Source organism: Rhagoletis pomonella, unplaced genomic scaffold (assembly GCF_013731165.1).
Source record: "Rhagoletis pomonella isolate Grant_MI unplaced genomic scaffold, Rhpom_1.0 Rhpom_scaffold_00003, whole genome shotgun sequence".
NCBI classification, from domain to species: Eukaryota; Metazoa; Arthropoda; class Insecta; order Diptera; family Tephritidae; genus Rhagoletis; species Rhagoletis pomonella.
The window spans coordinates 21,134,555-21,149,969 of record NW_023458557.1 but is presented as its reverse complement, the minus strand read 5'-3'; the positions used below and the strand labels follow the sequence as shown (position 1 = coordinate 21,149,969).

The 15,415-nt window shown below is 35.3% G+C and overlaps 1 protein-coding gene across 3 annotated transcripts in view; it reads left to right on the top strand.

Moving 5' to 3' along the window:
* The window catches only part of LOC118735068 (cullin-associated NEDD8-dissociated protein 1), a 281,667-nt gene that overhangs the window by 134,022 nt on the left and 132,230 nt on the right, over positions 1-15,415 (top strand). For all 3 annotated transcript variants that reach the window (XM_036464671.1, XM_036464669.1, XM_036464672.1), the window contains exon 3: positions 11,705-13,072. In XM_036464671.1, coding sequence (XP_036320564.1) covers positions 11,705-13,072 — 1,368 coding nt within the window. The remainder of the gene's footprint in view (positions 1-11,704; positions 13,073-15,415) is intronic.

Here is a 15,415-nt window from a genome sequence, read left to right as displayed (position 1 = left end):
GCAGTGACAACCCTGCGTCGGTTGGTATGGGTAGTGCAGTGAAGGCGCTTTCAGTAACATCGACAAAGCCTTTCCAGTCAGCTTTGGAAAAATTGACATAGGTCCGGTGATCCCCGGAAGCAAAATCGGCAGGTTTATCAATCGAGATGACTATGTGCAGATGGTCTGATGCTAGGGTCGGCATAGGTCGCCATGATACGCTTTTATCAGACCAGCGCTTACAATTGTTAGATCTGGCGAGCTGCAGCAGCTGCCCATAATCCTGGTGGGTGCGTCGTCGTTCATTGTGCAGAATGTCGAATCGTCTATCTGCTCAGCCGGATGTATTCGCCTACGATCATTTGACAGGCTTGAGTGCCAAATGTCGTGGCGCGCTAAAGTCGCCAACTACCATACGGTTTTCACCTCTGAGTAGCGCTCCTATTTCAGGGTGATATCCTGCCGGGCAGCTGGTGACAGGGGGTATATATACGTTTAATATTTCGAGCTCAACAGCGCCTGACCGGATAGCAATACCCTGACATTTTAGGATGGTATCCCTGCGGTCGATGTCTGCTTCAATAAGACGATACTGCACGGTGTGGTGCGTGATGAATGCTAAGCCTCCATGATAGTCTCACTCGCGATCTCGACGGTGCACGTTGTATCCGGCGCAATTCAACTAGGTTGAATTGCCGTTCATCTTCGTCTCTTGGACCGCAGCTATAAATATGCCATGCCTTCCCATGACGATCTTGCTCTGGAGTCCGTTACAGTTGAATTGTAGCACCTTTGTGTGCCTTGGGAGACCAATTGTGATGTGTGGAGTTAAGGCATTGTGTTGTCTGCCGGTTCCCTGCTGTACATGAACGCGTAACCTTTGGCAGTTGAATGTAAACAATGGTAATCCTTTCGTTGTATTATAAAACCATAAAATACTTTTTAAATTGTTTCAAGTCGATTCAGATGTAGCCTTTGAAATTCAGCTTGCAACTCAATTGTGGATACTGTTGCTCTCCGACCATGACAAAATTGCCTATTACCTTGTTTATACCTACGGAAGAACCGCGTTAACAAAACACCAATTTGACTCAACACATATTTCTTTCGAGCGTTTATACCTGTGTCTTTACAGCGCACTCGCTGAGACCGTATTCAAAAGTATACAAAATTTGTTGTTTTATTTCGATATTTCTCTAATAATTTATTTGCGCGATTAACCGAAATGGAAGGGAACCATAATTCAAATTTATTTTAATAATAAATCAAATTTAAAACGGGCTGCATAAAGAACCAGCATATTTTCACTTCGCGTCAAATTCGCGATGTGTTTATATCTGTTTTCTACCCGATGTGAGAAATAAAAAAGCGATTTGAAATCAAATTCGAGTCAATACACTTTTGAAATTCAGAGCGTATTGAAATTTAGTTTATGCATCCGTTTTGAATCATAGCGAAGTGGATCAAAGCGCTTTATGTGTCGGCATAAACAAGGTATATAATTTTTTTTTTTTTTTTTGAAACGCGATGTAGCCCTTAAATTGATGTTTCCCATGATAATGCGACATACAGGAGATTTTGATCTGTGATACCGCTGATTTCTTAAGATTTTTTCTCCGGTTTGGGGAGAATCAGGGAATTCCAGCCATAAACGAGCACACAACACACAAACTTTTATCATCTTAGTATCTACCCTGCAAAAATCGTTAGACCATGTGGTCCATTTGTGCCATATTCGAGTACATACTTGCAAAATGCTCCTCTGTAATGCAGTAGCGGCCCAACTCGTGCCTCTACATCAGATTACTCTTACCAGATCATTGCTCGAGTTTTAACGATCGTAGTCCCTACATGGTGTTTATTGGCCTGTGTCGTCGAGAGGTAGATACTCCATTGAGTAATCCTTTGAACAAGTTTTCTGCTACTCTGATGTAATACAGAGCTGGAGTATATGGTCCTTCCCTAGGACATTGGTTAATTGGACCACATTCATATCCATTTTGGTTAATTTAGGGTACTTCTTGACCCTTATAGCTCAGTTATGCATACTTTGCACCGCACTGCATAGAATGCCATTTTTACGTAAAAATCAAAAACCAACAGATTTCTACATATCGTCGTTTAAAGTACAAAACCGCGTATCATGATTCTGCAAAACCGCGAAACTGACATTTGCTGCCAAAAATTGGAATTGCTCACACAAGCTCTTGGCACAACCCATATCCATTCGTCATGAAATATACTAGCCGGAAATGCGATAGCTTTATAAAAAAAGGGAACTATTTTGAAACATGAGTACGCGGTTCTGCATTTTGTTGATACGCGGTTTTGTACTTTAAACGACGATATGTATGCATTCCTTGTCGTTGGGTAACCACTTACACGCAAAGCTCATTTAACAGATTCCTTAGTGCTCATTTACACACGCGATTTTTGCTGCAGCAACTCGACGTTTGTGGGAGAGAGTGTGACAATGAAAGGAGAGGGGCACCGAGTTGCTCGTTCTCGGGCAACACGCTTTGTGCTCTCGTTGGACTGTGTAAATTGAGTTAGCGGTTCACAGCTGACAACAACAATTGCATACAAAAAAGTCGCTGTGTGTAAATGAAACGAGCAACACAAAACCAAAAACCAATATGAAAAATCGTGTTAACAAAAGTGACCCTGTATAAACACAGACTTATGACAACTCCCATGCAATGCCAAGTATGCATAACAGAACCATTGCATGCGTGCATGGAGTAGTCGCGTTTTTTGCATTGTAGCTTAACACGCGTGCAAACATACACACATATGAGCGGCTGGCAATGCGACGAGAATCTACGTCGGCACATAAACACACATTTATATATATTGTGACTATCAATACCTTATAAAGAGAAGTATACAATTTTCTTTATCTAAAACTAATAAAGTTAGAAGGACGAAATTCGAGGATGTGGTAGTTAACATATTAGTCCTTGATATATATTTTTTTCAAAAATAAATATTGGATATTTCCAAGGATATAAAGTTTTAAAAGAACATTTTCAACACTTATTCGTCCTGGTGCACCAAAAAAATTAATTTTTTTTTTTAATTCTAAAGAATTTTTGCTTTTAATTGATACCCATATTGTTACTCTACAATGCACCAACTCTCTTAAATAATTTTTTTATTCAATCATATCCTAGAAATTTCAAAATCCTTTAAAAAAGTCCTGACGCTAGAGAGAAAAATTAAAAACGCAGTTATACTATATTTGGCTCCTAGTTTTGTGAGTATATTGATTTTTTTCGTGTGTTTTAAAAATTTCTGGTTTTTGTCGCAAGGTTTTATAAATAACTTATATTTTTTAAAGCTGCTTTTAGTTAATTGTTTTTGACTTTTTTAGTAAAATTAAACTCTAAAAATTTAAATTAACAAATGTGAAATAAACAGGGTATTCATTTAAACGCGTAAATGCCTCGTAACTTTATAAATCTCGTAAATAAACCGGTTTTCCATACTAAAGTAAGCAAATTTACGAAGTTTACGTGGTTACGAGGCATTTACGCGTTTAGATGAAATGCCCTAGTATGAAACAAGCGAAAATAAAATAAAGTAAAATTAAATATATAAATCAAATAAAATTACAAAAATAAAAGCTACTTATAATAAACCAAAAATTTGTTGGCAAGCGCTCCAACAGAGGATCGAACCTGGCAGGCTTGTAGTATGCAGCTCTCACCAGTCGGGTACCGCGGATGAAGAGCTCGGCTGCTTCGTTTGCTCAGGGAGCGTAGAACACAAATAAAATGCAAAACGGTTTAATTCAAATAAGTTCGTATTCAATTTAAATTTTATTCCTATCCGAATTAATATGGTAACTGCTGGAGTTGTAAAACTGTCGATAGTGCCACCACCGATAGTTTTTATGTTTCAGAAAAAAAATTATCATTACTCGTTGATAGTTTGCAGCAATACTATCGATAGTGACAAGCGCTACCATCGATAGTACTATCGATAGTCAATGTGATGTTAACAACTAATCCAAATTAAACGGGACGGCATCGAAAAACAAAAAAGCAAAAAAAATAAAAATTCCATCGATAACTTAAATTTGTGACACACAATGGCTAGAGGCATTCTTTCATATATTTATGTATGTGCCAGTTTTACCGTTATATATTTTTTATCTACTCGTTTATTCCATGGGGTAGTCATGCTTTATTTAAATTTAAAAAATTAAATTACTATACCGTTTTAAAAATCTGAAAATTCACTGCGGGAAATTTATTTATTCTCTTTTTGTCTTCGTCTTCTCATTTTTGCCTTTATAAGTTTTGAAAAAACATTCACTTTCCTAGGCAAGTTTTGAAAGAATATTTTCGATACTAAATTTTATTAAAACAAAATATTGAAATCAGCTTCATATAGAAACAGTGTTATCGTTAAATAAGAAAGAGATGTTCTTAAATATCATAACTTTACGACACTCATATATTGACTAGATTTGACTATTTATTTTATTTTATTTTAATTTTAATTATTTGTTTATACAAATATAATTTATTCCTTAACAAACACTAAATTAAAATAAGTTTAATCTTTGAACAACATTAAAAAAAAAAATCGACAAACCTTCGTAAAAATTTCGAACTTACTATTTCAATTTTATCTCTTAATATTTTACAGTTTTTTAGCTCATTCAATTTTAGTCTAATAAAGTGCAAATTTAAAGTAGCTGTGACTTAGAGTTGATGTATGGCATATTTTCGACGATGTCTGTAATTTTCTTCCATATTATCTGAGTATGTTCGACGATTTTTTTAATGAAGAAAATTAGCAACGCCTTCATCAAAAAAAAATAATATATATATTAAAAATCAACGATAAGTCGCAGCTATGTATTGTAAACTTGCGCTTTATTTGAATTGCTCGGGCTACAAAACTGCATACTCAAAATATGTATTTATAGGAAATCTAATTAAAAAGCTTTACGAAAGTTTGTTGATTTTGTTAATGTTGCGCAAAGATTAAACCTTGGATTTATACGGGTTTTGTTAAAGTGTACACTGCATTTTTATAAAAAAATAATTAAAATTATATAATTTTAAGATAAATGGCCAATCTAATTAACATGTATAAAGTTTTGATAAGCACTTGAAATGTCAAGTTTTAGTACTGAATTCAAAGAAGATATCTCTTTTATCCATTCATAATAACTTAAAAAAATGTTTTTGTTAAGAAGTGTATCTTAAGATATCTGCCTTGACATTTATGTTAAAAGTGTAAAATATGTAAATGTACCTACATAAACTTTCCCGTGAATACCATCAAAGCATTGGTCTTGAAGGGAATCTATGTATGCATGCATGCATATGAGCAAATTAAAAAGTCGATATAATTTACAGTCGAAAAGTACAGTTTTTGTATAGATTATAGATTATTTCCCTACACTGTGGGGAACTAAGCAAAATGGCCTAGTGTATTTCGCAGTTACTCGAATACATAATCCACCAACCGATAATTTTATATATTCATTAAAAGATAACTTGTCATCAGTCTGAAATAAAAAAAATATAAATCGGAAGGGTAAAATAGTATTGTGTTATTAATTCAAAAATAAAAAGTTTCATTTCACTGACGAAGGGGGGGATCTATCACACATCTTATAGATTTTGAGATGGGAAACACCATACCATTGTTTAAAAAACGATAAAAATTTAAGCCCCTCAATTAAAAAATGTATTATTTATTGCATTTTTAAAGACCTGCTTGCAGCTGTGCGTCCTTGACACAATTGTATATCACTCGTAGACAAAGGACGTTGTAGTGCTATTCAAGATCGTTAATTTTTTAATTTGAGCCATGAAAGAAGTCTCTAGGCCATCTGAGAGCAGTTCCAGGGGATTATTTCGAAACTAAAAACTAAATTAACGGAGCATACAAGAGAGAAAAACTCTGGACAACTTTTACCCTGTTGCAACAACATCAGTTAAATGCAAACACGGTTAAATGCCAAATAAAGATATATAAGGAATTTCCATCAATTCTAGTTTAAAAATAAAATAGATTGATGCTTTGCCTTGAGGTTTGTTTGCTGCAGAAAAACAAAAAACTCACAAAAAATCTGCGCAAGTGCAGGTAATTCGACTTACATAAAAAATGGTGGAGTTTAATAAGGGCCACGGAAATAACGCCCATAGGCTTTATTTCCAAAAAAAAAAAGAAATTTTGCCTGCGGGCTTTATTGCTTTTTGCCGGTGGGCATTATTTCCCTTTCGATATGGCAAAAACGCCTACGGGCTTCATTTCCTAAAAAATGAAATAAAACCCGCGGGCGTTATTTCATCTTTATTGTGGCTCTTGTCTCCATTTTAGAATAAGTACATCCAAAACCCCCTGTTCTAACTAAAAACTAACTAATATGATAATATTGAACTAGATATTTGTTTTCCTTTATTATACGACGAAATTGAAATTAACAAATTTCATTGCATATACATATTTAATACATATGTATGGATGTATGTACATGTGTATGAAAATTAAATAATTCCAAACAAACAAAAAGGAACATGAAAAGGTAAAAAAAAATTTAAATAAATACTTTCGTCGATTGTCGAATAATTTGACGGCAAATTGGGCACAAAATGTTTGTATTACCATTTAGATTAGTACGCCTACTGTACTCTGCAAAGCAATCTGTGCAATGTTTAAAATGATTGGCCGAGCTTCTCCTCCGATTGGCGGTGTGTGCCTTGATGTCACACAAACCACTTGACCATGGCTTATTTATGTTATTCTGCCCTTTACTCATTTTTGTTGTTTGCGAAAATTTTAAGTCGCCTTCTCAGTTAAAACAACCCGTGCGTCATCCACATCACCACAGTATTTCTGCGGCGTGGGTACACAGACAACCCCAACTCCTCATCGTACATTCATATAGAGCATTCAAATAACGTAAGTATATAACCAAATGAATTTTCGGCCGTAAGGGCGAGGGGGGGGGGGGGGGAAGCGAGCCTAGGCGGTCTGCGTTGGCGCCAACGCGCGTCGTGATACGGCTCGGAGCGCGTGCCGCGGCCGTCCGCGTTTGTCCGCCAACACTGAAGAACCTAAGACGCTGAGAACAAATATACGCATTGCATTGAAGGCTAAAATAACAGTAACAATTTACCTTTAATTTCCAATAATTCGCTTACCACTTATTGGCCAAAATACCGTTCGATTATATGCGTATACTGCAGAAGGGAATTTAACACAGAACTACACTGTATGCAAAAATAGAGAGCAGTTGGTTAAAAATACGTTTCATTTCATGCAAATGTATGCCTGTATACATAATTGGAATGGTTTGGTAAAATAAAGCCAGAGAAAATACTACGTCTACGAGGTCTTTATTGCCTTTTATTGGTGGGCGCTTTTTCCCCTTCGAAATGGAAATAATGCACATGGCTTTTATTTCTCTTTTTTTGGGAAATAAACCCCATGGACGTTATTTCCGCGGACCTTATTGCACTCCCCCATAAAAAATACGAATTCTCAAGGTTGCCAAAAATTTAAGTTTACTGAATTTATATTGAAACTGTGTATTTTGCCGACTTTGACTTCAAAGATATAAAAGTTTAAAATAAACAGTAAAAACGTGTAATTTCACCTCGAGATCGGTAGTTGGTGCAAAGTTTCATTCTTTTGTGCAAATTATCGTGAAAGGAAACAGACCTAATGTGAAAACAACTGATTCGGTTATCGGGTTTGCTGATGTTCCAAAAATCTAAATCCGATTGAATTTCGTGACACCAAATGAAAAAGGTATCGGTTTTCATTTCCGAAAAAAATCAATTCCGAGTCGGATTCTGCGACAGAGCTGATTGTTCTTTCACTTTTACAAAAATTACCTTTACATAATAAAACATGGCATGATAAGTTAGACCAGTGTTGCCCGTCGTTGTTACCCGTCTAAATACAACCTAAATCCCGTTTTATACTAAAGATATAACAGAAATCCCGCGCTGTATGTATATATTATACATAAAATGCTTTCGGATGAAAAATACAATTATGTATGTACATTAGGGTGCTTCTTTTTGTGACTATTGGTTTTTTCCCTCCTACCTCGAAAATTTGTGGGAAACACCTAAAAAAATCTTCCTGAATATTTGAAACCTTAATATTAACATTAAGTACTCGCCCAAGGCGTGCAAAGATTTCTCATATAAAATACACGTAAACTTTGATTTTTTTGAAAACTCTACAGCTCTGAGGCATTTTATGGTATAATCTTGGTCAACGATGGGTTTTCTTCAGAATTGAATGCTCTACAAAAGTGTCCATTGCAGCGTAGTCCTTACTCCCTCCTGCGAGGTAGTACGGGTCACTAAACCCAATTTTTCATGAAATTCTCGATCATTCAATTTCCTACAAAAAAATTCGAGGAAGCCAAATCGCTAGCATCGATATTTCTTGAGATATTGGACTTTGAAGTTGATCAACAAATTCTACAATTTAGCTCAATACTCCGTGAAATTCCACACTACCTCAACTTAAAGCCCAATATCTCAAGAAATATCTACGTTGGCGATTTGGTGTTTTGAAAGCCTTTTGTAGGAAATTGATTGTCCTACAAGTTTGTGGTTTACATTTTTTATGCAGCTCTTGTTATTTACGATAGGGGCAAAAAAACGAGAATTTTATTATAAAAAAATGGGTTTAGTGACCCGTGTAGTACGCTGGTGGGAGTAAAGATTACGCCGCAATTGACACTTTTGTAGAGCATTCAATTCTGAAGAAAACCCATTATTGACCAAGATTATGCCATAAAATGCTTCTGAGCTGTAAAGTTTTGAAAAAAGAAATCAAAGTTTACGTGTATTTTATATCGGAAATTTTTGGACGCCTTGGGCGAGTACTTAATGTTAATATTAAGGGTTAAAATTTTCAGGGAGTTTTTTTTATATGTTTTGCACAATGAAAAGAAACAGTAGTCGCCAAAAAAAAAAGGCACCCTAATGTACATAGATATGCAATACACATAGGATTTATATACATTAGGGCGGGTAAATTTTTTTGACTATGCGCGTATAGCATAAGAGGTTTCTACTTGTAATTCGACGCAACTTTGCCGAAGAAACCATCGGTCTAAAATCAATTAGGAGTTTGCCATATTGCGAAAATAGGCTTAGAAGAAAATGTGGAAATATTTACTGTTGTGCCCTCTGGTGGAAGTTTTGAGAAAAAGAGAAGTGCAGAAATGGGATCCTCATACCTCTACAGCATGTTTTTGTACAAAATTTATGCAATTCTTTACGATACTTCAGCAAAGTGCTAAGAAACCTATTTTCACAATTTGGCGAATTCCAAATTGGTTTTAGAGCCATGGTGTCTTCGGCGAAGTTACTTAGAATCACACATATGTATGTGCAATACGCGCATAGTCAAAAAAAATCTCCCATACAAATTTACCCGCCATTATATATTTTAGACAAACAACCTTTCATTCGTTTTCGCGTTTAAATTGATCAGATGGCTTACATTTCATTGGCTAATCTTAGTTTAAACCAGCCAGCTCGGGTGTTTAAACTATGTATAAACCACAGGCGTGCACAGAAAAACTGGCCCTAAGTCGAACAGTTAGGTTGTTTGTTAAGTAAATTAGATTTTACTACACATATTTAATGCTTTTTCGGTAAATCTATTTTTCTTTTTCGTTTTGATGTCAGTAACCATTGAACTATTTACTGCCTCTTTGTTAACGACTACCTCCCAAACGTTTGCCAATCGCAAGTTTTACTATTTGCATTATCAAAGAATACAATCACTCAAAATACTTTTCAGAATCCATAAACTCATAGCATTTGAAAAAAACAAGTAATGATTGGAAATTTTTTCAATGTTTTCAAAATACACAACTTCTCGAGTTGCCCTCACGTTTTTCTAACTTATATCACTTTATTTTTCCCAATTACTTTCTGAATAACTCATAAACTTGCTATTACAATCCATTTAAAGTGAATGAAATTCCGCTGATAGGGTTCATATGAACGGCGTTAATTTACCACAGAGAGCAGCTTTTTCTTATTTATCGATTACTAAATTTTCTTGCTTGGTATGGTATGCAAAAAACCCCGTTTTTCGACAGAAAATCCCGTTCGCCCTTTTAAGTCATAAGATCCAGAAAAAAGGGTGAAATCCCGCAAACTGGCAACACTGAGTTAGAAATCACAGCAATGATGAGCTAAGGTTTGTGACTTTGCTAGAATACGGTTGTTAATGAGATAACGTTATATAGTTATAAGTGGGTGGTACCACGCCCATATTCCAAAATTCCTTAATAATAATATTTCTTTTTTAGAGATTGTTGTGAGGATCAACTTTAAAAGTAAATTGGCTTTCTTAAATTTCGAAATATCGAAGTTTTAGCATTATCTGAAAAGTGGGCGTAATTTTAGTCCGATTTGAAAATTTTTTAATGATTTGATTTTTTGGTTCAAGTGCAATAATTTTGACGAGTTTGGTACAAATTCGTAGAACGGTTAGCGAGATACACATATGTAGGTGGACGGTGCCACACCCATTTTCCAATTTTTTTGTACACATATTTCTTGCTAAAGCTTTATTGCAAGTATAAATTTGGAACAAATTCGCTCTGGTATTTACTGATTTATCGAAGAATTCGTATTTCTCTAAATTACTGTTATATGGGATGTGGGCATAGTTATTGTCCGATTTTAAAAGCAACAACAATCAACAACTGTACCAAGTTTAGGAGAAGTTGGTGAAGAGGTTACCGAGATATACATATCGTCGTTTAAAGTACAAAACCGCGTATCGTCATTCTGCAAAACCGCGTAACTGACATTGGCTGCCAAAAATTGGATTCGCTCACACAAGCTCTTGGCTCAATGCTTATCCATTCGTCCTAGAATATACTGGGCGGAAATGCGATTGCTTTATTAAAAAAGAGAAACATTTTGAAATACAGTGTTTTTACTCTAGCAAATAATTTATGCAACCTCACATACGCGGTTTTTGCATTTTGTTGTTTTGTACTTTAAAGGACGAATGTAATCATAAATAATAAAAATGTATAATATTCTTATATCCGCCTAAAAATCATTGCAAATATCAAATTTTCAGTGAATAAGCTTTAGTAACTAACTAATACATATATCGCAGTTTTCGTATTTCTGAAAATTACCGTTAAATGGGAGGTAGGCGTGGTTATAGTCCGATGTCGCCCATTTTCAATACCGCCCTGCCAAGTTTCGTTAAGATGTCTCAAGTTTTACTCCTTATCGTTTGCACAGATGGACAGACGGACGGACAGGCAGACAGTCACGGCTTAATCGATTCCTTTTTTCATTCTGAGCATTTATATATAAATTTGTCTATATCTATCTCGATTCGTTTTGGCTGTTACAAAAAACTTATAATAAGCTTGTGCACAAGTGCGCTCTGGTATAATAATATACATTTAATTTCTGCTGCACAGTATAGTTTTTCTACAAAACGGCCACGATCATTTCTTGGGTTCGATCGCTATAAACAAAGGGTTGGTGAATGGCTAATTTGAAGAATTCCTCAATTTGTAAGCAGCACATCTCTGCAAATTTATACTTTTTAACACCTTAATACATACATATATTCGTATAAACATATTTTGTTTATGTAAACATAAGAGTCTAAAATTACCCTTACTTGCAAAATCATCATTATATATGTACATATATTTTATACATATTATTTTTTCATTACACAGATTTTGGACATCTGCCTGAAATATTTGAGTTATGATCCGAACTATAACTATGAATCTGATGACGGCCAAAGTTGCCTTGCAATGGATACTGAGGAAGGCGATTATGCTGATAGTGACGACTACAGTGATGATGACGACATAAGTTGGAAAGTTCGTCGCGCGGCCGCAAAATGCCTAGAAGCTTTAATAATAACGCGCCAGGAGTCGCTTGAGAGCTTTTGTCAGGATTTGGGTCCTATATTAATTTTACGTTTCAAAGAACGGGAAGAAAATGTAAAATCTGACATATTTCATGTGTATACCACGTTGTTGAAAAGCACAAAGTTCCCAAACACTTTATCACAAGACCCTGATTCTATGGAAGAGATCCCACGTAGTATTGCACTGCTTCAAGATCAAGTGCAAGATATTATAAAAACTATACAGCCTCTAATGCGTGAAAGATCAATGAAAACGAGGCAGGATTGTTTTTTTTTGTTACGGGAGTTGCTAAGCGTATTACCCGGAAGTTTAGGACCCTATCTAGATGATATTGTACCGGGTATTAATTACTCTTTGAACGATAAAAACTCAACAAGCAATATTAAAATCAATGCTTTAGGGTTATTGGGCTCATTGTTAGCAAGTAACACACCGTCATATTTTTTCCAACCACATTTTCCTGTATTGGTACCACTTATCGTTAACGCGGTGTTTGACTCGTTTTATAAAATTTCCACAGAAGCGCTTCAAGTGTTACAAGAACTCGTAAAAGTTTTACGGCCTATGCAAGATCCTGCAGTGCCATTACCCACTACCTTTGAAATAAGTCCGTTTGTGGAAGATCTTTATTCTGCTACTCTAAAAAAATTAATGACTTCCGACGTAGATCAGGAAGTAAAAGATCGTGCTATTAGTTGTATGGGTCAAATAATAGCAAATTTGGGGGATTTTTTAGTTCCACAAGTAAAAACTTGCCTACCAATATTGATGGAACGTCTAAATAATGAAGTAACTCGCTTAAGTAGCGTTAAGGCAATTTATATGATCGCGGCGTCTCCGTTGAGAATTGATTTAACTTTAATAACAAAAGAGGTTATTCCCATACTAGGTTCGTTTTTAAGAAAAAATCATAGAGCATTGAAATTGCATTCCTTGGATCTATTAAATAAATTGATACAAAATTATTCTCACACATTTCATCCCCAAATACTACAGTCGGTAATTATTGAGCTCAAACCGCTTATATCGGACTCAGACTTACATATTGCTCAATATTGCTTGACTACTTTAACTACAACTGCTCTTAAGCAACCAAAAGCGTTGGAAGGCATTCATGAACAATTTTTGCCCGCGGTGTTTCTTCTAGTACGCTCGCCTCTATTGCAAGTAAGTAACGTATATCCCGATACACTTGAGTAAGGAAATTTTAGTTCCTCATTACCCGAGCGTATGACTTGTGTGCATTGGATACACTTCATTTTGAAGAATGGTTAATTTGGAGAAAGGTGGAGAAAATTAAGAAAATACCTTGGTTAAAATTACACGAAAAATGTGCAAATTTTGTTATTCACTTGATTAGGCGGAGTACGTATAGCATTCTTATGTACGTAACGAAGCTATTAAAAATTAAAAAATTAAGGACTTCGCGGGTCGGGGACTTTGCAGGCGATATGTTGGGAATAAAATTTAAAGCAATGCAAATATTTTTGGCAGCTTAAGTCAACGCACAGCATCGCATAAAAAAAATGAAATGGAAGCAATACACAAGAGCTAAATAGATGGAAATAACAGAAGGTCCGTATGCCTTTTATCGTCGTGATACTATACCAAATTAAAGAAAAAGGTGGTTTCCATGGCGATTACGAATTGCTTTACACACTTGTGCAATGAATATTTCCAAAAAGTACATCAATAAAGACTCAGCGTTAAGGATCACTACTGGACGAAGAGAAATTTGTGGTTTCTTACGCGAAAATTTAATTTTGATGGCTCGAACGGATTTAGTAATTATTTTGTCGATTTTTAAAATGCATTTTGATTCCTTTTTTGTTTTGTTTTTGCTAGGGATGTGTCGGGTATCCGGTAAATATCCGGAATCCGGCTTATCCGGATTATAAAAGATTAAATTTAAAAATTTAGTTCAGAATTTTTTGTATAGTTCATTATAATCAAATTTAATGGTATCTAATTAGTAATTCAAGTTAAAAACTTTTATAATTTTTATTATGAAAAGAAGCATTCCGAATTATCGGGCAACAACCTATTTCTATTTTCAACAAATGCTACCCGATGGACTAAACACTCTTTCGGAGTTTACTGAGGAAGGTGGTGTGCAAAGTTAATTCATTGCCAGTGGAAACAAATTTAGAAATTCTTTGTCACAATGCTTCCACCAAATTAAGGGATCTTCTTGGCTGGGTATATGAGGCATTCTTTTTTAAGTCTCCGATTCGCTTTAATTTTTTTTTTGTGGGTTCTATACATGAAATAAGCTAACACGTGTTCGAGGAATTTTTTTCTTTTTTTTTCTTCGGATATATGATCTGTCAAAGTTGGGATTTTTTCGTAATTCTCATGTACTTCTTCCAATCGTTCTATCTCGGGTTCTGCTGATTGTAGAGTGCATCTTAACGTCATTTTAAAGTTAAGAAACGGGCTTAACATTTCTATATATAAGGTGGTCAAGAATGTCCTAAATTAACTTAGCATTAACAGATGAACTTTTTGAAGTTTATTTGCATAGTGAAGCCCAGTAAATTAGGGATTTAAAATTATGCCATCGTAATCCTTGTTTAATTCTCTATAAAAAACATGGTTCAACAAAATGGGGGTTTTCAAGAACTATTTTTAATTTCCTTTTTGGTTGTTGTTGTTTCCGACAGGGTATGTGTATGATGTATTATGGAACGAATTTCCGTCATCCCTTGTCAAATTTGGTTTGGAGACAAACCGGTTTCGGCGTTGTGCCATCTTCAGTGTCATTTTTCGTTCTGCATAATTTTTGTTGGTTGCTCGTATTTATACTCCTTGTTAACTACCTCTTTCTTTTGTTAGGTACGTCTTTTTAGTTTTGCAGTGTTTGCGGTACTCAATAGGTAGATGAATTGGTTTGGCTCGTTTTTGACGGCAGGTAGAAGTCCGTGATTTTTACCCCCTTTGTTTTTGCAGTTGGTGTATTCCCTTTCACTACTTGGTATTCTTCAGTGGGATCTTTTCCCAATTTATTGCACCCTATTTCAGTTATTAGATTTTCAGTTTTCTCTATGTAATCTTTTTTATCATTAATACGGTGGTATTGCCTTTGTCTGCTTTTGTGGTTATAACATTGTTTACCCTTAGCTATTCTTTGAGCCGTTTTATGGTTTGGTTTTCGTTCTTCTGCTTCCTAGTATTCTTGGCATTTATGTCTTTTTCAATTATGTGCCGACATATGTGTCTGGCGTGCTCCTGTTCTTCAGTTGGAAGCCGTGATATAATAACTTCAGTATCCACTATAGTTTGTTCAAGTTCCCTCTTTCGGTTGTAACTTTCAATGTTGTGTTTGAGGCCTTTTTTTAAAAGTTCTGCTTCTTGCTCATTGATGTAAACCTCCGTCCAGTTTACAAATCGGGAGTGGAATTTCTGTTCTGCATCTTTCATGATTTTGTGGTTGCTTTGCTTCGTCCTCAAGTTAACGAGTTTCTTGTTCAACCTTTCATACTTCTTCTTCATGAGTTTTTTATTATTGGC